Here is a 25,492-nt window from a genome sequence, read left to right as displayed (position 1 = left end):
CACTCCTAGAGTATTGAATTTGTCTATGACCCTTTGACAATGACATTAACATTTTATGATTTTACAATTACATGCTGCTGTAGCCGGACGGAAACGTGCGTTTGTTTTTATGATCTTTTATCTCATATTTCATCTTTAAAATGGTGCGAAAACTAAAATTTCACGAGCAGAAATTGCTCAAGAAAGTAGATTTTATATCATGGAAGGTGGACAATAACTTGAACGAGGTGAAAGTGATGAGGAAGTACTATATTCAGAAACGAGAAGATTACACGAAGTAAGTGTGGATTTCTAGCTTATTTGATATATTGTAAACGCAGCTAATAATGCCCCATCGAAAATCGGAAGGTATTACCTATCTATGTCATGAATGTAGGTAGATAAAAAATAGTGGGTAGATAAACTTACAAACTGCTTGTTGAGTTTCGAGTAAGTTTACATTAATTTTGACCCCTTCCTTCGATAAAAAGATAATTTACGCTAATCAAAACTCGAGTGGCGTGACGCAGATTTTCTTATAGTAGCACAAGTAAGGTTTTGATTGTATATTTGATTATTCAGGTACAATAAGCTATCCCGTGAAATCCGTGAGGTAGCGAACAAGATCAAAGACTTGGACCCGGCGTCGGAGTTCCGCACGGAGTCGAGCGCGCTGCTGCTGGAGAAGTTGTACCAGATGGGGCTGATCCCGACACGGTGGGACCTGGCGCTCGCCATCAACGTGTCCGCGAGCTCCTTCTGCCGCCGGCGGCTGCCCGTCGTCATGTGTAGAAGTATGAATCATATTTTTCATCACACCCGCACTTTAAATGTGCCATTGCACGCAGGCGGAACGTGAGTTATAGGCGCGTGCGATTTGACTTACTCTTGTTAGTGATATTCAACTACCCCCCCTTGTTGCACAATGTACTATTATTACCGTGTGGTGAAGGGTTAATAATTTTACCACCCCCTGTCTTCCCGTGGATGTCATAGAAGTCGACAGTGGGATATGGGTTAAATTTTGGATTTTTTTCAACCCCTTTTTGCCAGGAGTGGCACTGAAACTTAGTATTATTAGTAGGAGGTAGGGCATAGCGAATGATATTCCGCTTTGTGTGGTAGGGCACAGCACAGCGGATATCGTCTCGCTCGAATCTAGAGCAGAGCCCAGCTGGGGAAGTACCTCCGCCTTACAGAAGACGTAAGGCGGAGGCACATAGTGTTGTGTTCCTGCCGGTGAGTAAGGCTGCCAGAGCTCAACGAGGGTGCGGTGTGCTGATGACGGGAGGACTTACGGAACTAACTTGTTCCGTCTATTGTCCTTTGAGTCGTCGGCAACCCGAACCCTCCTTGGAACTTGTACACTCCTTTTTGCTGTGTACTTAACACAACACACATTGTACTTAACACAGCAAAAGGGAGTGTACAAGTTTCTAATGGGGTGGCAACGCGCATGTGACACTGTTTGAGTTGCAGGCGTCCATAGGTTACGGTGACCGCTTTACATCAGGCGGACCGTATACTTGTTTGCCACCGACGTTGTATATAAAAAAAAAAAAAAAAAAGTATTCATGTGCTCTGCCTAGCCAAGTTGTAGATGTGATGTCCTTGTTTAGTCTATTTTTAAACTGATTCACATTTTGGGCTGAGACCACGTATTCTGGGAGTTTGTTCCAAGATCTCACTACTTGGTTGCTCAAAAACTGTTTATAAGAATTACTGTGAGATCTGTGACTTTTAGCTTAAACTGATGACCTCTCATATTTATTCTTAAAACAGTTATTTTATGTGAAGTGACTCCCTGTACACTATGGATCTATGAGTTGTGTATAGTTGCAGTTGAGCACAGATATTAATTCCTGAGCCGTGTATGTTTTCTATTTGTATATTATAGTTTTCTATTAGTATTTACATATTATGTATATCTCTGAGTGCCCACGACACAAGCCTATATATATATGTGTAGGAAGTCCGATAATGTTTATTCTTTTGTTTAAGTGTTAATTTTGTTGCATAGATAAAATGTCAGAGAACCTGAAAGAAGCGACAAAGCTGATTGAGCAGGGCCATGTCCGTGTGGGCCCGGAGGTGGTGAAGGACCCTGCGTTCCTGGTCAGCCGGTCACTGGAGGACTTCGTCACTTGGGTCGACGGCTCGGCCATCAAACGGCATGTCATGGAGTATAATGAAATGGTGACTAGAGTTTTGGATATCTTTATAAGTTTATAGCCTGGAAAAAAGAAAAAGTGGGAATATAGGCTAGTTTCCTACTAGTCAAATCAGCTTCTTTTTAAGAACTGTCAATACAATTTGCTAATATGGAATTACTATGAAATACTGCGGAATGATGTCACGGTCAATTAATTTAAAGTATAGGAGACTACCCTATTATGCTGACATCCTGCTTTCTTTGCTTATAGCCTGACAAGTTTTTATTTGACCCTCACCGCGTTGCGAATTTTCAGCTGAACTAATTTCTTTTACTGGCAAGGATTTTTTTGACACCCGTCATCGAAAGTCATCGAATGTCAGTGATGTAAACTGGGAGTAAATATTTTAAAATTTCTAACGGTTTCATCGCAAATATTTGGGCATATTTGCGATGAAACCGTTAGAAAATAATATTTTAAAAAGTGAAAATAATTGTACTGAACGTGATAAATTACGTACAACAAAAAAGGATGAAGGATTTCACAGCATTTCGATAACAATGTTCCGAGATCGGTTGTTGACATGTCCGGTACTGACGGTTTATAGTGCGGTTCTCCTGTATTGATTAGTTGGTTTCGATTTAGCTTAGATATATTTTTTTCTTATTGATGGTGTCTGTAGCTCTGCCGTGGAAAATATTTGTAGAATTAAAGAGGCCGTTCCACAATTGCCACCAGTACCTACAAAACAAGGCCCCACGCAAAAAGAAAATAAACCTCGACAACTTCGATTAAGGCACAAGATTCATGGATTTTAGGCTGTGCGAAAAGATGTAGCGAGTCTTAAAACCTTGCTTATTAAATTTTGATTCTCTAAAACCATGTTTTAATTTTCTATAAATATTAACGGGTCCAGTAAACGCTGTCCCCATTACATATGACGTCGGCACATTATTGCCATATGAAAGCGGTTTGTAGCGACACTGTTTCAGGGTCAAATAAAAACTTGAATTGATTTGAAAAGGAAAATAATTCTACTCTTTTTAGCCAGTACAGGCTATAATGGTGAATATTGCCCTTAATAATGATCAAAAAGTGAGAAACAAGGTTACAAAGTCTATTTCAAAGTCTATATCGTCACTACTTTTAAAAAATCTCGTATTTCACGCTGTTCCTCAAAGTTAAAACGCAGTAAGTCTATATGCCTTCCATACATACTTACTACAGTTTTATTTTCATTGACAGACGAAGATACAAGTTTTTTTTTTAAAGTAGTGACGATATAGTATACATTTTGCTAGGCTGGCAGCGCACATTTCATATCGGCCGCGCAACCTGCCTCGTCCGAGGCGTCTACATTGGACATTTGCCGCGCGATCACATTGGCTCGCGATTTGCCTCTCCATTTGTAGACGCAGCTGATTTTGCTCAAACCTGAGAATATTAATTTCATGGACTTATTAAACTTTTTTGTTACAGAGGGACGATTTTGATCTGCTTTGAGTACACACACGCGAGGACAAGATATATTTAGGTTAGGTTATATGTAACGGTATTTAAGATTATAGATTTTAAGGTATGTGTGAATGTGTTGATCATATTTCCTCTATGGCACTGGTCCCACCGCGAGCTAGTAAGCTATGAGCTATCGACTATTAAAACGGACAAAAGATAGGCACTCCCGTGCAAATAAAAGTGACACGGCGATATTGATAGCTCACCGCTGGGCGAGTAACTATAAACATCCGCCGTGTCTCTTTTATTTACACGGGTGTAATTATCTTTTGTTCATTTTTATAGCCGATAGCTCATAGCTTACTAGCTCGCGGTGGGAGCAGTGCCTGGTTTAAAAGTGAAATTCATCTAACATTAATTTTTCAAGAAGTTGTGGCAATCTTAAAATATTATATTATTTCTGTATTATTATTATTTATTTTAGGTAATTACAAACATAAATCTCTAATTAATTTACATAGTATCGTTAAACCAATAAGGTTTGTCTCGATACCTATTCCATTCCGCGGTAGATGTTATACAATGCAACAATCATATAATTATGTAGGTATTCTATTCATTATACATACTCGTATTATAACCAAAACAAGAAACCGCCAGCATTGCACTGAGCGCAAATAGCATTTAAGTAATAGCACATAATTATTGTTACTTATTTTCCTTGTTGTTGGCAGCCGCCCGCTTTGGCCGGACCGGTTTGCGCTCAGCCAAATACAGGATGCTCCAATTATGTACTCCAAGTATTTTTTAATAATAAATATTTTACTGAGTAAACATCCAAATTGTTTTCCTAATGGTGACTATTTAGAGAAATACTTAAAAAAAGATTTAATAAAGTTTCAGTATCAAGAGAATTGTTTTTTTTTTATGACCTATTTATGATCAGAATGAGTCAATGAGTCCCTGATATCGAAGTTTTTCGGCGGCTTGCTCACTATCGACTCGGTCCTAAAGCTGGGTCCACACTTGTGACATGGCGACGGACAGGACTTAATATCTTTGTACAGGACATGTTATTGTTACTGCAAAATATCGCATATATATCGATATCGATAAATATTAGGGGCTAGGTTGGTGTAGCCCTAGCGATTTTTTTTGGTGTTGGTAGCAGTGACATGACGTCACGACCGTCAAAAAACGCTTGCATGAGTCTGTTCGAGGCTTGTTCGAGAGTGCCGACTCTTAAAACGTAGTGATTCAATACTCTTTGTGTTACCCTATGTGGACGATCTAAGTTGTGCTGACACGGTCACAATCCATGGGCACGACGAAATGTTCCAAGTGTAGACGCGTGGTGGCGAACTAGACTGGTGCGTGGCGTAGCACGCGAGATTGTTATTCTTCCTTCCAATAATTGCGAGGGACGTAGTGGACGCACCGCCAGGACACGTCTTGACGTGATCCACTTCTATCCCGTGTATGTCCCATGTCTGTATCTGTGTCATCTGGCGTACTTCGACACGTATCAAAAATGCAAGTGTGGACGTGTCCTGGTCACGCGGACAATAGCGAACATCCTTTGAATTAAGCTAGGAACATACTACGCGGACGTCCGTCGTAAATCGACCGCGACCGATCAGTGTGCACGGTCACAAAACATCCAGCGAGCCAGATTTCGATCGGACGTCCATGCGCTCAAGGCCATTTTCACGTCCGTCGACCGATAGTTTGCACGGTTATGTGTATTTCCATTGTCCAGATTCCCGTCCGCGGTCGATTCACGACGGACGTCCGCGTAGTGTGTTCCTAGCTTTAGGCTTGTGTAGGAAGGACATGTACTAATAGTACAAAAGACACGATTCCCTGCACTGTACTAGACCGAACTACTCCCAAATGATTCTGCTCTCTAGTACATTTAGTACACTCACACACGCGCAACAGAATGGGAGCGAAAGGAACGAAGAGCCGAGAAGTAACAATGACAGCAAAGCGATCCGTGTGATCCGACAGCAACCGAACTAGAACCGACTGACTCGGACCGAGAGCGCGCGGAAACGGCCGATCAGCTCTCGGCTAGTGCGAGCGAGCGTTACTGTACGCTATATGCACAATTTGTCTCTCGGTGTACAACTGTACTAAATGTCCTAAAAGAACGAACTAGTATACGGCCGGCAACAGACAGTCTTAAAAAATCATAATCTTAAAAAAGATTTGTATGCAAACTGACACTGACAGATCTGTCAGTGTCAGTTTGCATACAAATCATTTCTAAGATTATGAATTTTTAAGACTGTCTGTTGCCGGCCTTAAATTTCATAATCTTACAAAATCATAATCTTATGAAATCAGATCAAGTGCACGTATACCCATACAATTTCGCAACTGTCCACACACAGTATTATTTTTTAAGATTATGATTTTTTTCAGATTGATCTGACAGATTGCGAATAATAGGCTCCCCACAGACAGTCTTAAAAATTCATAATCTTAAAAAAAACTTGTATGCAATCTGACAGTTCAGATCTGTCAGTGTCTTGTCAGTGTCAGTTTGAACTATCAGATTGCATACAAGTTTTTTTTAAGATTATGAATTTTTAAGACTGTCTGTGGGGAGCCATACACTGACGCTTCCCTAGTTTTAAGACCTATTATGTATTTACGTGTATTCTTGCAAAATAAAATGTTTGAAGTTTTGAAGTTTGAATAATTTGAATTTTAAGAATGTGTGTGGCAAGGCAGTCAATCTTATTTTATAAGATTATGTTTTTTTAAGATTATGAAAATTAAGACTGTCTGTTGCCGGCCTTAGTAGAGGTTGGTAGAGGCAAGCGGAACTCGCATGGAAATAAGCGCCAGTAGTGACGGATTAGGTACCATATACCGTATCTTCTGCATATACCTCTATGTATAGTATGTATTTGACCAATTGGATATTTCTGCGTAGTTGTGTAATCCACCATTCCAAGTACAAAGAGGGTCAGGTAGAGGAATGAGTAGTATCCGTACTATCCGTGAACCTTTTTGTAGAGGAACCGAATGAACTGTTTTTGCACCTTTTATGTCAAATACTCCAAAAGACAGTCATGTATTCCTAATTCGATATGAGTTTAATAATAGCCTATTACCACAGTATAATAAAGAGTACAGAATGGCCACCAAGCGCGGATCCAGCTTCGTGCTCAGGGGGGGGGGTCACGTGGTAAAGGCCCGGGCCTCAGGGGGGGGTCACATGGTCTATTTGTATGGCCAACCTAGGCTCCAGGGGGGGTCATGACCCCCATGACCCCCCCCTGGATCCGCGCATGATGGCCACTCCCGCTCCTATCTTAGCTGAAAGTGCAGCCCATCCCTTCTCGGTTACCTCACAGTTACGGTACCGCCTGTCAAAAACGCGAACAGTCGACCGTTCATATTTCACTCATACAAGCATAGTACGCGTTCACCTACACGAGCTTAGACTGTGTGCCAGGAACGCGTCTCCACAAACTACTAAGAAGATACTACCGCGTCTCTTTCATATATTTCTCGTCTCTTTATTATAGTCCGAGGTGTGCTATTACTACTCTTTGATACCTATCCATTTCTTTGGAGGAAAAAAATGTCGATTTTGCAAAGCGTTTAAAAAATCGATAATACATATGGCAATAGTGTATACCACATATAAAAAAAAAGTGCTTTATGTTATCTGTGACATCTGTGATGTGTGTGCCACTGAGCCTGTCAAAGACAAGATTCAAACAAAAGTTGTTAAACCAAGCCTGTTCTCAGATGATATTTTATAAGTATTCTATTAAAAATTGTGTAATGAAAGAGTGGCCTTAATTCAGGATATCATAATATTGAGTACATATTCATTAAAATGGACATCAACGAAGGTAAGTGTAGTGTTGAACATAACCTGTAGATGTTTGGCGGTATTTCATTCATGCGAGATAATACTTGATTTCTTTGCGAATTTCATCATTATTCTGTATATTTATAGCCTACTATATACAAACTGCATTACTGCTTTGCATATAAGTATTTAATTTTGTGTTAAATTAGTTAAACATGAACGTGTGGAGGTTATATTTTTGGCACAAATTTTCACGTTGTTTTACGGCATTTGATTATATTTGCGTTTATTCTTGGCTTATTGGCCCGTTCGTCTGTATTTTCCCATTATATTTGATCTTTATACGGACTAATTAGTCTCGTAGTTCTTTTATTTTTATGGAGTATCAATGAAGCGTGGGTTAATATGGCGAAATCAATGTTGTTTATTTTCTTTCTAGTTCAGCTTGCTCTTTTAATTATGCTATTTTTGGGATCTCTAATTAGGGAGGCTTTCTTTAGATAGTTGGGCTCACTGCCTTCAGGTCACTAAGACAATGTGAAGGTTGTGTTAAAAGTGAAAAATACATATTTTGTCTTTTTGTATTACATACAGATAGGTAGGCTTCTTAGATAGGTTCATTAGAAAATGCTACATTTATGGTTTATAGCAATTTGTTCGTGTGCTATTGTTGTTGGCCCAATGCATAATATTTATTATACACTTCTTCTTCAACCTAGCATTTTCCCGGCCTAGCGCCAGGGTCACACATAAGATTATACCCTGTGAAACAAAGCAACAGTTTTCTTTTTGACTATCTAAGAATGTTTTACAATATTGTAAAGGGAAAAAGACTAAAACTGGTTGTGACCTGCACAATTTGCATTTTGTACTTGTTTCTCAATGTGGTGAAATCATTATTTAGCTAAATGAATAATTTTTTAAAACCCCAAGCGCGTTTAAGATGATACGTAACACTTCTCCATATTATGCATTGGTGATCTCATGATGTGACCGAAAAATCTAAGGGTTCGCTCCTGGCATATTTTACTTATATACCTAGAAAACATCCATGACTCAGGAACAAATATCTGTGGTCCTGTCACTCGGAAGATGGCTTCGCAGGCAGGGTCACTACTGACTATGAAATATATGTCATGCTTTGTGTATTATAGTAAGCACCACAGAAGACCTATGGACCCCGTACAAGGAGCTAGCTGCAGTCGTGGACAGTTACTTGAGCAGCGATGGTGGCAGTGCACCCTACGCTGTGCACACCTTCGAGGCGGTGCTGCGGCGGCAGGCTCAGGCCTTCCGCGCGCTGCCACACAACCCGGTGAGTTATACATGGTCACGGACTTTAATTGTTGATCCGTATCTAGTTCATTTTATATCGGACACATCATAGCTTAACTTTGAAAAATAAAATTATTGTGGACTCTAGATGGCTCAACAATTAAAGCGCAAGTGTATAATTGAGTGTACAAGGACTACAAGGAGCCGTGGTGGAAAGTTATTCCAGCAGTGATGCAACGCACTTTCGAGATGGTGCTGGGATGTCAGGCATTACCTCCCTGACACAACTGAAATGTTAACTTGTTTGCACTAATAACCTTTAGTGCAGATTTTGAATTGTAACTGTATGAAAATAATGTTAGCGTTGATCATAAGATCCTAAACGCGGACATTGGAAATATATAAATAAAATAAAATAAAAATAGCCTTTATTATTGAAGTTTCATTTAACTACATTTTTTTACTCATTTACATCGGCAACTCCAACTCGTCCTTTGACGAAGGCCTCCTCCAAAGTCCTCCACTGGTTCCTGTCTCTTGCCACAGTCATCCATATATTTCAATTGGAAATATATAATAGATATAATAGAGGTATAATATGAAATAATATGGTCCACACATAGCGAGCACGGCGCGATTCTGTTGGCAAAATAAAATATAATTTATGGTATGATTATAGGTGTACAAACTCATCTAAGAGGTTGGTTATTTGTCAAGTGGGAAAATTGCCTCACTCTGTGTGGACCCACCTTATCGATGTTGTGGACGTATTAAAGTTTATTAATGTTTATCAGCCAAAGAACCCGGCGAGCCGCGAGGAGATCAAACGCGGCGTGACAGAGGGCGTGACGCTGCCCAGCCTGGGCAAGACCATGCTCTCCAAGGAGCTGGTGGATGAGGCCATCATCATATCAGGTCAGTTCCTGAATCACATTGTACAGTTTTTTGCCATCCATAGGTACAGTGTGTACAACCAAAAATGTGGTTTACCACCCTACGGTTGAGGTTCGTTTGAACGTCATGAGGCTTGAGGGTCGATTTCCCATTGCAATTATATTATGTCAGTGACAATTGCTCTGTCTATATGTGATACTTACGTCATGCCATGTGTCAGTAAGTCAACCTTAGCAATCGTTAAGTGCTCACAGAAACTTTTGTCAAAACTGGCAGACCACTTTCTTGGCCCACTGTACTAATATTACACAATGTTTTTGCTAGTGGTGAAATTAATCTCCATTTTTTGCCAGACATGTTCAACGTGAACGAGTACCTAGCGCTCGAGCTTCTCCACACGGCGCAGAGACAAGGCCCTCGGCACCCCGGGCTCGCCAGGGGGCTGCTCGCGGTGCTCCTGTACTACGACGGCCGGCGGGCGCTGCTGCAGGCCTTGAAGGACACCCTCACAGCCCGGGACGGAGTGTGCTGGTAACTATTTATATAACATCAAATATTTTATGTTGTGTAAAGTACATATTTAATAACATTGAGATTTATAATTATTATCTTTTTCTTCTGTGACAATTTGATATGTTTTCTCTTAAGAAGAACGACGTATTATTAAGCCATAATATATTTATTATTATTACTTATTTATTACAAGCCTATATTGTGTCCCACTGCTGGGCAAAGGCCTCCCCCTTAGATTTCCACTCGTCCCGGTTCTGGGCGATCTCCGGCCAGTTGTTGAGATACACGTCCAGGTCATCCCGCCATCTCCGCCTGGGCCTGCCAGATCCTCGTCCGTTTTGCGGCATCCATACTGTGGCTACTTTAGCCCACCTCTGTGGATGCATACGGCAAACATGGCCTGCCCAGTCCCATTTCAGCTTGGCGGTCTTGACTCCAACATCAATAATGCGTGTTTTTGAGCGCAGCGTAGAGTTTCGGATTCGGTCAATCCGTTTTACTCCTAAAATGCTACGCTCCATAGCTCTTTGACAAACCTTCAATTTGGTCTTTTGCGCCTCGGTGAGTGACCACGTTTGAGCACCGTAGGTTAGGACAGGCAGGATGCACATGTCGACGAGTTTCCGTTTCAAGGTCAAAGGAAGGTCACCCTTCATCAGTTCCTTCATAGACCAATAGCTCCTCCACGCGTTTTGAATCCGTCTTTCGACTTCTTTTTCTTGTCTATGGCTGAAGGAAACTAATTGGCCTAGGTACAGATACTCGTCGACATAGTTTATTGCCTGCCCGTCTACCTCGACCCTACGTTTTGTGCTGTTGGTCATTATCTGCGTTTTGGTCCTATTCATTGTAAGACCAACTTGAAGGCTTGCTGAGCTTAGGTCTTGGAGCATTATTTGGAGTTCTCGGGCTGATGAGGCAAACAGGACAATGTCATCGGCGAAGCGAAGATTTGTTAATCTTCGGTTTTCAATGACAATGCCTTTGTTTTCCCATAATGCCGCCAAGCTTCTAAATACCTGTTCGAGGGTACTTGTGAAAAGTTTTGGGGATAACGGGTCTCCCTGTTTTACGCCTCTTTCGATTTTGAACGCCTGACCGGAAGATTGTAATTTTATATTGGCGGTACTGCTATTGTAAATGGACGTGAGTAAATTTATGTATGTGGGTTCTATTTCCTGATGATGAAGTGATGTAAATATGGACTCGTGGGTAATACTGTCAAAAGCCTTTGTATAATCCACAAAGGCTAAGTATAAGGGTATCTTATATTCGTGGCACTTTTCTAATAACTGGTTTAGTGAATGTAGGTGATCAGTAGTGGAGAAACCGGGACGGAACCCGGCCTGTTCAGGGGTTGGTGCTTGTCTAGTTGTCCAGCAATACGACGTTCTATTACTTTGATGAATGCTTTGTACATATGGGATACCAGACTTATAGGGCGATAGTTGTTAATATTGCTCTTGTCGCCCTTTTTATGGAGCAATATTATGTTGGCGTGGGTCATCTGTTTGGGGATTTATCCGGATTTTAGTATGCTGTTAAATAACTTTGTTATATGTGGAAGCAGTGTAGTTTTACCTAGAATTAAGCATTCAGTACTGAGACCATCTTCTCCTGGGCTTTTCCCAAATTTCATAGTTCGAAGGGCCTGATTTACTTCGTAGTCTGTAATTGGGTGGATGTTTTCTGTACAGATGTATGGATTGGAAACGGTGGCAAATTTGTTTGAGTTAGAGTAAAGCTTTTTATAGTAATCGGTGCATATTTCTAAAATTTTATCTCTGCTATGTTGCTTGATGTTATTTTCATCCGTCAAACTGTTTATCCATGACTTTGTTCCTTGATGGATTCCCTGACGGGCTGTTTTTAGTGATGTATTTTTGTTTAGTGCTGTTTTAACTGCGGTGGTATTAAATGTTCGAATGTCACGTCTGATGCTACGTTTTACCATTCTGTCCAGGCTATTGAAGTCTTGGGAGGCTATAGATAAATGCTTCCTTTGTTCAATTAATTCTAGTGTATTGTGCGAAAGTTTTTTATGTCTATGGTTATTGGTTTTAATTTTGTTGCTAGCAGATCTTACGCAATGTAGGATTTTCTGGTACTGATCTTCTGTGTCATCGGCGTCAATGGTAAGTGTTTTAAATTGATTCTGCAATTCTAAATTGAATACCTCATAGTTGTTTGTTATGTTGAATCTGTCGAGGTTCTTAATTCGGGTTAGGAAAGTCTTTTGACGCAAAATTTTGAATTTGAAAGCTAGTTTTGCACGTACCGGTCTATGATCTGAACTGAATCTAATTTGGTTTATTGTACTTATGTCATTAATAATGTCTAACTTGGGAGCCAATACAAAATCTATTTCATTTTTGTGGATGCCATTTGGTGTCGCCCAGGTCCAACGTCTCTGTTCTCTTTTTCTAAAATAGCTATTGCAGACCTTTAACCCTTGTCCAAAAGCGAAATTAAGAAGTCGTGTCCCACGTTCGTTTCGATCACCGAGTCCGTGTGGCCCTATAACTTGTTCATCACCCGCTTCAATTCGATTGCCCAGCTTTGCGTTAAAATCGCCGATCACTATATTCCAGGTACCTCGCAGCTCCTCACAGGCTTTGTTTAATGAGTCATAAAACTCTTCCGCTTCTTCGTTTGCATATGAAGATGTAGGAGCGTAGGCCTGAACTACAGTAAGCGTATAAGTTTTTGTTAGTCTAAACTTTAATGCAGCTACCCTGTCGGAGTACCCCTTAAACTCTATTATGTTGGTTTTCCATTTTTTTGCAACTAAAAATCCTACCCCGTTTCTACCGCTATTAGTTCCATAATGATAAAAGATGCAATCGTCTCTATCTGTGGTTTCCTCACCGGGTCTTCTCACTTCTGAAAGCCCTATTATGTCCCATTTAATATATTTTAGAGCGTTTTCCAGTTCCAAAAGACGTTCATCCTTTAATAATGTGCGTACATTATATGTAAGTATATTGAAGTTATCAAAGTCCATATTTCGTGCCATGTTAGTTTGACGGTGAGGAGATCGTAACGCCCGGGGATTCTTAGCACCCCTGGCCCCCAGAGTTGCTTGGTTACCGTCGTCACCAAGTCTCTGGGTTCCACCGGGCCTTCGGGGCCATGACGGGGAATTCGACATTTCATAGGGGGGGTTTGGACCGTAAGCCCACCACGCTGGTCCAGTGCGGGTTGGTGGGTCGCCAGAGCCTCGTTCGTTGTTCGGCAGGGTGTACCACGAGCAGGTGAGGTTGACTTGGGTCCCGAAAGATGTTGTTTGGGCCCCCTTTCCACCCCAATATAATTTATTGAAATTAATTTTCATAGAGTACCTACCTAGTCTGTTAACATTTTTTTGATGAATACTTTTGCATGTTAAATTGTATCTTGTTATTTAATGCATGTTAATTATAAGATGTAATGTTTTGAAAAGAAGTGGCCCGCCGAGTTTCTTGCCGGTCCCATAGTGGATACCCCCCTCCAACTGAAGGGGTCTGAAATCTTCTCGAGGCTGAGGCGTAGGGTTAGAGCCTGCGTAGCTTTATTTGACGTTCATATGCGCATTGTAATATGCCTACTTGAAAAATAAATATTTCATTTTCATTTTACCCTCTACTGCATATGTTTTCGTCTAGTCAGATTTTTTGTCTGAAAGCTTAGTAAGTCGGGAGTGTTCTTAGCCATGTTTCATGAAAATCGGTCTACTAAGTCGCGGTCGGGGGTTTTTTCAAAATTTTAATTTTGGGGTTAGGTTAGTTTATGGTAGTATTGTACAATAATTAAATCTAAATACAAGAAATATCATTGATGCTGAAAGGAAAAAAAAAATGATGACTTTTATTTTATCTTTTATGGGTGGGTATTACAATACATGTCAATCAATCAAAAATATTCTTTATTCAAATAAACTTACAATAAGCACTTTTAAATTGTCAACAGTGTACAATATTCATCTTATTCTAAATATCAGAGCAATTTATTGGTGCAATAAACAATATTGTTTTAAAACTACATTGATTTAATAAAATGATATCAATCTAAATTGTATAAAAAAATACTAGTATAAAAACTTCTAGAATAAATTCTAAATGTCAAAAAAATTGTGTAAAAATACATTGAATTATCAATATCATCATTAATAAGCTATATAATTAATGGTTTTCAGCAATACTTGTATCCCACAGTGTTTCATCATTCATGTAGTCTTGTGTGCTATAGTAGGCTTTAGAGATCAGTATACGCTTTACATAATGTTTAAATCGATTAAAAGACAGTTCAGTGATGGCATTAGGAAGTTTGTTATAAAATCTTACACAATTACCCATGAATGATTTTTTAATTTTATGGAGCCGAGTGAAGGGCACTGCAAGCTTATGCTTATTTCTAGTGTTTATATTATGTACATCACAGTTTTTCTTAAATTTACAAATGTTTTTATGTACATACATAATATTCTCATAAATATATTGACAATGCACTGTCATTATATTAATGTCCTTAAACTTATCTCTAAGTGAGTCTCTATGGTTCATTTTGTATATTGCTCGAATAGCCCTCTTCTGCAGAACAAATATGGTATTTATCTCTGAAGCACTGCCCCATAGTAAAATACCATATGACATAATGCTGTGAAAGTAACTAAAATAAACTAATCGAGCTGTTTCCACGTCTGTTAACTGACGGATCTTGCTCACTGCAAATGCTGCAGAGCTCAGTCTATTCGAGAGGGTAGCAATATGGGGACCCCACTGAAGTTTAGAATCTAAAGTTATGCCAAGAAAAACTGTACTATCTACCAGTTCCAATTCCTCATCCTTCACAACGACACTTGCTTGTTCATTTTTAGCATTACTCGTTACAAACTTAATACATTTAGTCTTTTTCTCATTTAACAATAAGTTATTAACACTAAACCAATTAACTACTTCGGAAATAGCATTGTTTACATTTTCACAAGTTTGTTGCTGACGTTTGACTTTGAAAATAAGGGAAGTATCATCTGCAAACAATACTATATCATGGTGGGTCTTTACAAGATATGGCAGGTCATTAATGTAGATAAGGAACAGGAAAGGCCCCAATATTGATCCCTGCGGTACACCCATAGAGACTAGTGACCCCGGTGAGCGCTGTCCATTCACGTCGACCCTTTGTATTCTATCGTGTAAGTAAGATTTGACTAAATTCAGTGCCGATCCTCTCACTCCATAGTAGTGCAATTTCCTGATCAGTGTTTCATGACAGACGCAATCGAAAGCCTTAGATAAATCACAGAAGATACCCAAGGCATCCTGTGACTCCTCCCAGGCATCGAAAATCTGTTTGATTAGCTCAACACCAGCGTCGGTTGTTGAGCGACCCCGTGTAAAACCAAATTGTTTATTGTGCATTAGATTATTGATGTTAAAATGTTGCAATAGCTGAAATAACACTAACTTTTCAAAAATTTTGCTGAATGTCGGTAACACTGATATCGGTCTAAAATTAGTGGGGTCGGATGTGCTACCAGATTTAAATAATGGAATGACTTTACTGTGTTTCATAAGATCAGGAAACTCACCACAATCAACACTGTTATTAAAGATAATTACCAAGTCAGGCGCTACAATTTCTATTAAAGATTTAACACCATGGACAGAGACTCCCCAGAGGTCACAAGTTTTTTTAACATTAATTGATTGAAATGCCTTAATTATATCTGAGGTACTAACATGTTCAAATACAAGGTCTCTACTACATTCTGTGACATTATCTTCTAACAATGTAACGGCAGATGCAGGTGATGAATTTAAGTGCCTAGTTGTGGAAACTGGTATATCAGTGAAGAACTTTTCAAATTCTGTTGCTACTTCTAAATTGGAATCTACAATTTTGCCATCAATTTTTAATTTCAGTTCATTTGTTCTTTGCTTTGATCGACCAGTCTCCACGTTAATTACTTTCCACGTTGCTTTAATTATATCGGAACTACTTTTAATTTTCTTGCTTAAATAATTACGTTTAGCGGTATGACAATCTAATTTAAACTGTTTCGAAAATTGTTTGACATGTTCTTTAAATTCATCACTCGTATTAAACCGCCGTTCCTCATACAAGGCATACAATGCACGTCTTCGTTGATGTAACTCTGCAGTTGCCCACTCACTAAAAACTGATGCATCACTAACCGTGACCGTTTTTGTTGTAAATATCGTATTATAATTTTCCATATATGTGTGAAAGAATGAATTATACATATCATTAGGACTCATGTTTGGAGACAGAACGGGTAGCGCCTGAACTAAACTCTGTTTCATTCTTTCCACGCGGTCCGAGGTTACTGGTACAAAAGTTATCTGTTTTTTCAAGGTATTTTTCCTAGCAGCTTCAAATACCATTAATTGACCTAAATGGTCGGACTCTAAATTGCTGATTACATTTTTTGTAATAGGAAAAATATCTGTGAAAATATTATCTATACAGGTTGCACTAGTAGCAGTCACTCTAGTAGGCTCCATAAAAATGTGGTTCAGATTACATGATTTGAAAAAATTCAACAGCCTACAACTTAATGTCGAATTTTCTAAAATATTTACATTAAAGTCGCCGCAAATAAGTAATTTCTTGCTGGAAGGCGATATTTTCAGTAGCACAGATTCCATTATGCTTTCAAATAATTCAAAATTACTTAATGGCGGCCTATACACGCACACAACAATAAATTGCTCCAATTCTACTGCACTTAGTTCTATAGTCCGTTCAACAGACATGGACACAATATCCTTGCGTTCCTTAAATTTTAACTGATTATTTATTATAATTAACGACCCACCATGTATGGAACTATGCCTGGTGAACGAACTTCCTACCTGGTGATTAATAAATTGAGGCATTAATTCATTATTTTTTAACCAGTGTTCAGTAATACATAAAATATCTATATAAAAATCCTTCATAAAAAGTTCAATTTGTAAATCTTTACCTCTAATACATTGAATGTTTTGATGCACCAGGTGGATATACTTCCCTTGCTTACAGTTTTTTTCCTTATATTTACTTAAGTCTAGATTGCCAGAGACAGAATCTTTTGTCTTAAAAGCTAGTTTAAATCATTGGTTATGACTGGAACCAATTCCAAGTTCATACTTTGCTGCTCAATAGGAGCAGAATTGTCTGCCAAATTTTTGGCAGAAATGTCAAGTAAATAGGATAGCGATAATGCTATTTGTCTTTTGTAATAATTTGAAAGGTAACAATTACCTTTAGTCAAAAATACCATAGGCATATGGTATTTACTAACAAATTTGTTAGTGTCAATTATGCTAACCTTACTACTATATGTACAAAGATTATATAAAGCTATATTTAACTTATGTCTAGTGTTATTTTCTGCCTCTGACATTTGGGAACAGTAGGGGAATGTGAAAAAAATAATTTTATGCACTGCCATTGAGTTTAACTGTTCAAAGTATTTGACCAAATTATTTTTGTTCACATTGCCCCTATTTCCCATAAAGATAAGCAGTGTCGTCTGAGAATGAATATCACTGTCATTTAAAATTTGTTTTAAAATATTTTCAAAACTACTATGAGGCAAACAATGGTTGATTGTACTAAGTCCCTTTAAGTAAAAGTTTAGAAATGAGCTCATATCGCTTCCAATTTCATCACAGTACATAATAACATTAGGCTTAGGTATACATTTTAGAGAAGTGTCGAAAGAGCTACTACCACTTATATGCTGTTGTTGTAAACTGTCATACAGGCTTGGGTAGAGTGTGCTGGTTGACAAATCCCCGGTCACCTGCTTACATGCACATGACTGGGCATTGGTCAACGACTCAAAGCGGTCTGAATTATGCTTTATCTGGGATATTAAGTCATCCATAGCCAAAGAATATTCATTAATAACTTTTTTTGAACTTTCATTTATGCCTTCCAAAGATTTTATTGAATCCTCCAAAGTCTGAATTTTTGATTTTAACGCCTGTGTGTCAGTTTCATACTGTAATTTACTATTTTCTAACTGAGCAGAATACAAATCCAACTTATCCACTAAGCCTATATTAACTTTACAATATTTTAATTTTTTAAAAAACAATTTATTTATTTTTGACAGTTTTTCTTTTTTTCTAATGACTTTATTCAATTTAATATATTTCTTTAGTTTGTTTCCGCTGCAATTTACTAACCTTGGTGTGGTGGTATCATTGGCTAAATCTGTAGTGACCAAAGGGATTTCAATTGCTGCGGTAACCAACTGGGAGTCAGGCCGGACCAGTTCCTCGAACAAGGTCTGAGTGTGTGCCGCAGCTGCTTGGTTTTGGGCCTCCCGTAGCTCGTAGATTTGTTCGTGGGCGTCGTGCAGTGCTCTCTCCAATGAGTCGATGTCTTTCAGGGCCTGTTCATATGCAGCATTGCACTCCATAAACCTGTCAACCGTCTCCTGAAGCCGGGCCCGCTCTGAATTTACATTATTGTAATCACTCTCTAATGTACACAGTTCCTTTTTCAACTTATCGTTCCTATCAATTACTAATAATAGCTCTTTCTCACTGTCTTCTCTTTCACTGAGCAATTGAGCACTAAATTCCTTGGATTGTTTTAATTCCAGCAAGGTAAGTTGGAGCTTATCACACTTTTCAGGCTCCTGCTGGAGAGCCGCTGCTGCGGCTGCTGCAGCTGCTCTGCGTGTTTGCATTGTAGATGGGTTTTTAATGTACTAAACACTAAAACAAAGCAAGAAATTGCTTACTCAAGCTCAGCGGTTGCAGGTAGGTACTTACATGAAATAATGACGCTTAACTATGTCTACACTTGTTCTAGCCTTGTACACACGTTAACACTGAATTGAAAAACACAATTAACAATAACTAGTGACAATACGACCTAGAAAGTGTACAAAGGCGAACAGATATTTCAAATTATTAACCTATAACGGCTACAAACCTGATACATCAAAGACACTGGTAAACGTCACTAAAACACTTCACTTATTATATTTATACAAAACTTAATGTTAAATCTACTTAGTTTACACTTAAAATAGTAATTATTACACAAAATATCCTTAAAAAATAATTATTTTAAAGGGACCTAGCAAAATCAGCTGCTTATCGTTTGACAGCCGGGGTTGCCATCTAGATGTAAGGGGGCCCAAAGGAAGTAACTAAGTTCTGCTAATAAACTAAAAACAAATCTTCAAGCCTATGCTTGCAGAACTGCTATAGGAGAGGAGAACGTGATTAAGACAACATTTTTTTTAAAGTATTTTTTTTTTCTATATCAGTCACATGCAATTTTATTATACAATCAAATTAAACTATATTATAGTACTTTTACAATTCTCATTACTGTGATTTGATATACCTACATGTGTAAACGTTATTAGAATAAACAATATATTACTAGACGAACTCTTTTGAATCCGGCCGTGCCCAGGGTGTCTCTGTAGACATATGTACTAATGTCTACAGAGACACCCCGGGCACGGCCGGATTTTTTAAGTGGAGATAGTTGAAGGATGGAGGATGGAGAGTGACATAGGCTACTTTTTGTCTCTTTCTAACGCAATCGAAGCTAGTATTGAAATAAATTTAAAACAGTTAATAACGATATCTTCCTCTACAGGTCTATAAACGCGCGCGAGGATATAGTGAAATATGTAACCCGCTACGTGGACCAACTGATTCGCGATGGCCTGCTAGGCGGCGTGCTCGACTCGCTACGCGGGTTCACGCTCGGCGGGCAGCTAGAGCTCTTGCAGCAACACAGGTAACATGTGACGCGTGGACTAGCTCATCCGCGATGGCCTGCTAGGCTGGACTCGCTACGCGGGTTCATGCTCGGCGGCCAGCTAGAGCTTTTGCAGCAACACAGGCACTCTCAGAACCGAACTTAAACAAATTCCATATACTTACTAAGGAAAAAAATATGCATTCGCGGCAGATGCCTGTACCACTCAGCCACCCACGGTACCAATATTTGCGCCCCATGAATAATATGTGTACTTAGTTATTTTTTATACCACGTCGGTGTCAAACAAGCGTACGGTCCGCCTGATGGAAAGCGGTCACCGTAACCTATGGTTGCCTGCAACTCAAGGGGTGTCAAATGCGCGTTGCCGACCCATTAGAAAAACTTCTACTACACTCCTTTTTGCTGTGTTTTTGAAAGAAGTCGCAACAAAAATAATGAATCAATCAATCAATCAATCATTTATTCGTGATAAACAACATACAACACATATAAAACAATAAAGAAAGATAAAACATTAACAAATAAACATTATTTGAAATATTATTCATTAATTTATTCTTAATTACAGAGCACTACCGCCGCGTGAGCATCACGCCAAGCTCGTCAGATCTATAGAGGGCACCAGGTATGTACACAATTACACATACAGGCACCAAAGCTAGCCTCATCCTACTCCTACGACCATAACAAGGCTTGGAACCGGTTTATTTTTTACCGGTTAAAGCCGGTATATTTCGATTTTACTCCGAACTTTTTAAAGAACGCGAACGTTATGAGAACTTTATTTTAATCGAAATAAACCGGTTTATTCGACGAGCGGCGAGACGCACCGGCGTCGCGTAAATACCTACGTTCACGCAGCGAGTTTTTTGTTTGGTTCGAACAGTATTACCTATCATGCTGCGGAATAAACCGGTTTATTTTGTTCTAAACTATGTATGTGTATTTTTTTTTATTTATTTATTTATTTAACAAAATAGACAATGTACACAAGCATATCATTAAAGTTTCGCCAAACTGTAAAACAGTTTGTTGGCGATGCGCTCCATCTTATCTAAAAATAACAATCTACCTATTAGATACACTACCTACAGACAGAACATCTGTTTCCAATAATGAACCCTATTTCGACGCCACACGAGTAATTATGCCGGTAGATACATACGCAACGGTCGATCTGTTAAATTAGGTATTATCCTGCAAGATAACGTGCATACTATTAAGCCTAAGCATTTTTATGAAAGAGTTCTCCTAAAAACCGGTTTAAAAATAGCGGTTCTTCGAGCGAAAACGAAAGGGCCTGGCCGGACTGCCATGGTAAAATCGCCCCTGGCTAAATATGAAATATTGATATGCAGGATTATTCGTATTGTTACTACATGTACTACCACTGGATATTATGCCTCAAACTGTTTCCGTTTACGAAAAAAATAAAAAAAAAGAAATTTTGTTTTTTATTTTTTTCTTTAAAACCGCGTATCCGATTGAGTTGTTCTTTGGATATTTTATAGATATATTAGGGATACATCAATAAAAAAAAATTAACTTCCTGACTTTTTGTTAAGTACATTTTTTTTTTTAATTTATGTTTTAAAATTTTTTTTTTTACCACATACGAGTTAGCGACACCTACTATATTTTTATATAATAATCGCCATTTTATACTCTATTACATATATTTTTTCAAAAATATTAGTTTGGATCAACAATGTCAAAATAAGTTATTTATATATTACTAGTATTACCCTTTAGTACGTTGCTCCTGGAAAGTGATGTATGAAAATTTTGGCATAATTAATGGAAGATTTTTTTTTAATTGGGATATGTAGATTATAGGCCGAAGTTATTTTTCATCAACCCTCCCCACCCCTCCCCCTCTGCGTCACCCCTCTACCCCCCTTAAAGAGCCGAAAATGCGATTTTTCTCGATTTCTGACAAAACCGATGAAGATACAGAAAAAGCGTGTAGGAACGAAGTAATCCTTAATGAATTTACTACAAATCTCTCATAAACATTTTAGTGCTAGCACTTATAGTTTTCGCGCAATCCGTCACGAAAGTTGCTCCTTTCTGCAATTTTCTTTAATGAATGATAAGTTTTCTCCTTAAATGCTTAAGAAATCGTCGGTTTGATAGTACTAAAATATTATAAACTTAGAATGAATTTCGGGGGAAAAAAATCACTACCATGGGCGGGACTTGAACTCACGGCCTCTAGATTGATAGATATGATAGATAAATGACGCTAGGGGTACCATTGATTCATATAGTAATATCACAAGTCGTGTCCAATGCGCGCAGCGACGTAGACGCATTGATGATTTAATTTAATTATAAATTGCGAAATCGCGCGGCCCTGCCGCTGCCGGCAAATTGACACGATGGCAGATTCTAAACAGGGTCAACCCATCGTAAACGAGTTCCTCGCTTTTCTGCAAGAGAAAAATAAACTGCTGCGGGAAGGAGCGATGGATGCGGCGACTGCTGTTCAGATGTCTTCGCGCGCGTCGAAGTTCACCGTGGAAGACATCTGTGTAGCGAAGAAAGTGTTGTGTGAGTTCCTTGGAATAGCCGGCACCTATGTACCTCACCGAAGAGGAGACGAAACTGGGAAGAACAGCCTGGAGGACATAATGAAGATCCTCAAAGACTTCAACGACCGGATTCCGGAGTTTGTGGCGACGGATATCTCCAACATTTCGTCGTACAATCCGGACAACGTCGACGTCAGATGCTTGTTTAAGGAAATCGTGGCCCTAAGAACAAGTTTAGCCGAAATGAATACGAAGTTTGAAGCTAGCCTAATTACTATTTCTGAGTTACGTGAAGAAATAAAATGTTTGCGAATTGCCCCAACTCAGACAGCGGCTTCAAATTTCAAGTCTGATAATCGACCTGCTGACAAGTCGGTTTGTTTGCCTGTTGCCGGCGCAGTAAAATGTGTCGCACGCGCCGATCCGCCGCCCGCGCGCCCCCCGCGCGTCCGGCCGCCACATGTCCCAACGAACTCGCGTCAGCGTGCATATGCTGACGTTGTCGGTGAGTCCGTCGCAACGAACCGGGTAAATGCACCTGTAAAGGTATCACGGGCTCCTATTGTGGAAAAGTCTGCCCGCACGAATGTGGATGAGGAGGGATTCACATTGGTGCAAAAGAAGAGCAAGGCGCGCAGGGCGCCTCGTAAGACTATGTGTGGCAATGCGGAACCAGTGAATTCAGGTCTGCGGATTGCTACGCCGAGTAGGGCGCTCTACGTGTCGCGCTTGCACTACTCCGCCGGGGCTGATGAGGTGGTGGAGTACGTTCGCCAGAAGACTGGCTACACGCTGAGAGTGTTCCAGCTACAGTCGCGCCACTACGTGCACTTCAGTTCGTTTGTGTTGCGAGTGCCGCGGCCGCTGCAGGACACCATCGCGAGTGCAGACTTCTGGCCGAAGGGCGTGGTGTTTCGGCGGTTCCGGGGCAACCTGCCGAACCCTACGCCGTGTCAGACGACGCAACGGAGCCACGCTGTTACGTCGTCGCCTAAATAGAATATTGTTTTTTTTTTTGTCTGATTTTTACTGTTTTATGTGCTATATTTATACCTATTGTTTTTATTTTGTAGTTTCACAGTGCTTTGGTTTTACTGTTATGCTGTGTAACTTATTTGAATAATAATAATAAATAATAATAAATATAGTAGAAAGCTGAAAGATTCGCTAGAAACTAGGGATGAGCTTTTGGTGGCTCAGTTGGTAGAGCCCTCGAGTTTCTATCCGGAAGCCGTGAGTTCAAGTCCCAACCATGGTAAGGATTTATCCCCTTAATTTTATTATAGTCATGAGTTTACAATATTTTAATCGTATCAAACAAATTTCGTAAGCATTTTGGGACAACACTTTAATATTCTTTAAAGAAAATTGCAGAAAGGAGCAACTTTCGTGACGGATTGCGCGAAAACTATAAGTGCTAGCACTAAAATGTTTATCAGAGATTTGTAGTAAATTCATTAAGGATTACTTCGTTCCTACACGCTTTTTCTGTATCTTCATCGGTTTTGTCAGAAATTGAGAAAAATCGCATTTTCGGCTCTTTAAGGGGGGGTAGAGGGGTGACGCAGAGGGGGGAGGGGTGGGGAGGGTTGATGAAAAATAACTTCGGCCTATAATCTACATATCCCAATTAAAAAAAAATCTTCCATTAATTATGCCAAAATTTTCATACATCACTTTCCAGGAGCAACGTAACCTACTAGTAATATATAAATAACTTATTTTGACATTGTTGATCCAAACTAATATTTTTGATAAAAATATATGTAATAGAGTATAAAATGGCGATTATTATATAAAAATATAGTAGGTGTCGCTAACTCGTATGTGGTAAAAAAAAAAAATTTAAAACATAAATTAAAAAAAAAATGTACTTAACAAAAAGTCAGGAAGTTAATTTTTTTTTATTGATGTATCCTTAATATATCTATAAAATATCCAAAGAACAACTCAATCGGATACGCGGTTTTAAAGAAAAAAATAAAAAACAAAATTTCTTTTTTTTAATTTTTTTCGTAAACGGAAACAGTTTGAGGCATAATATCCAGTAGTAGTACATGTAGTAACAATACGAATAATCCTGCATATCAATATTTCATATTTAGCCAGGGGCGATTTTACCATGGCAGTCCGGCCAGGCCCTTTAAAGGTTTGTCCGCAAGTACATGATAACGGTTTGAAAATTAAACCGGTATCCGAACCCTGGGGCATGAGATCCGCTCACGATAAATCTGTTTCGTAGCTATCTATCTCTATCGCTCTTGCGTATTGGCGCGACAGAGCTAGACAGTATTTCTGTCGGCGTCTGGCGACCCCGGCTGATAACTTTTTCACAAGGACCCGTCTTGTTTTTAACCCCTGACGCAAAAACGACGGGGTGTTATGCGTGTGACGTGTCTGTCTGTGGCATCGTAGCTCCCGAATAAACCGATTTAGATTTTTTTTTTGTTTGAAAGCTGAGTTAGTCGGGAGTGTTCTTAGCCATGTTTCATGAAAATCTGCCCACTATGTCGCAGTCGGGGTTTTTTTTTTTATTTTAATTTTGTGGTTATTATTAGAGGGCAATGTTGACCCAAAGCACTTAGAGCCACTGCTTACTCTGTGAATATTTTTTAACTTTAAATTTTGATAATATTAATACCTACATTGTTTTACTGTGCAGAAAGCTGCTTGCTGGAGTAGTATTTGCGGCGTCGGCACAGAGGGGACTCGAACGAGAAACGCTACTACGGCTGATCAACGAGGTAACTATCCCGTACATACTAAAGTCCTCGGACAATGGCGATCAAATATATGAAAGAGGCGCGTTCCTACTCACACAGTCTAAGCTCGTGTAGGTGAACGCGTGCCATGCTTGTGTGAGTGAGATATGACAGGTCGACTGGTCACGTTGACAGGCGGTGACTGTGAGACGAGAGGGGGTGGGCGGCACTTTCAGCGGGGAGCGGGAGTGGCCATACTGCACGATAGTACTCTTTATTATACCAAAGAGGAATAAGTATGGGAAGAGTTGTAACCACATACATCAAATGCAAGTTATTTGTAGTGACATCTAGCGTCATTCACGCGTCAACTAGCGTAAATTATCAGTACCACTAGACACTAGG

At 39.3% G+C, this 25,492-nt stretch overlaps 2 protein-coding genes across 3 annotated transcripts in view; both read left to right on the top strand.

Moving 5' to 3' along the window:
* Window positions 1-65: 65 nt before the first annotated feature.
* Window positions 66-4,518, top strand: LOC125241147 (U3 small nucleolar ribonucleoprotein protein IMP3). 2 transcript variants are annotated; one of them, XM_048149483.1, is made up of 5 exons: window positions 66-277; window positions 562-773; window positions 2,000-2,175; window positions 3,612-3,666; window positions 4,322-4,517. In XM_048149483.1, the coding sequence occupies exons 1-4, from the start codon at window positions 141-143 to the stop codon at window positions 3,633-3,635; spliced, it is 549 nt and encodes a 182-aa protein (XP_048005440.1). In that variant the 5' UTR covers window positions 66-140; the 3' UTR covers window positions 3,636-3,666; window positions 4,322-4,517. The 2 variants fall into 2 exon arrangements, with proteins under 2 accessions (XP_048005440.1, XP_048005439.1); XM_048149482.1 differs by having other exon boundaries at window positions 3,612-4,518.
* Window positions 4,519-7,312: 2,794 nt separating this feature from the next.
* The window catches only part of LOC125241705 (nuclear pore complex protein Nup205), a 124,235-nt gene continuing 106,055 nt past the window's right edge, over window positions 7,313-25,492 (top strand). The window contains exons 1-7 of the mRNA XM_048150302.1: window positions 7,313-7,462; window positions 8,577-8,737; window positions 9,492-9,612; window positions 9,945-10,122; window positions 19,723-19,866; window positions 20,420-20,476; window positions 25,048-25,129. Coding sequence (XP_048006259.1) covers window positions 7,447-7,462; window positions 8,577-8,737; window positions 9,492-9,612; window positions 9,945-10,122; window positions 19,723-19,866; window positions 20,420-20,476; window positions 25,048-25,129 — 759 coding nt within the window. The 5' untranslated portion in view covers window positions 7,313-7,446. The remainder of the gene's footprint in view (window positions 7,463-8,576; window positions 8,738-9,491; window positions 9,613-9,944; window positions 10,123-19,722; window positions 19,867-20,419; window positions 20,477-25,047; window positions 25,130-25,492) is intronic.

This window comes from Leguminivora glycinivorella, chromosome Z (genome assembly GCF_023078275.1).
Source record: "Leguminivora glycinivorella isolate SPB_JAAS2020 chromosome Z, LegGlyc_1.1, whole genome shotgun sequence".
Taxonomy (NCBI): domain Eukaryota; kingdom Metazoa; phylum Arthropoda; class Insecta; order Lepidoptera; family Tortricidae; genus Leguminivora; species Leguminivora glycinivorella.
The sequence above is the reverse complement of the archived record's forward strand: the minus strand, read 5'-3'. Positions and strand labels throughout refer to the sequence as shown.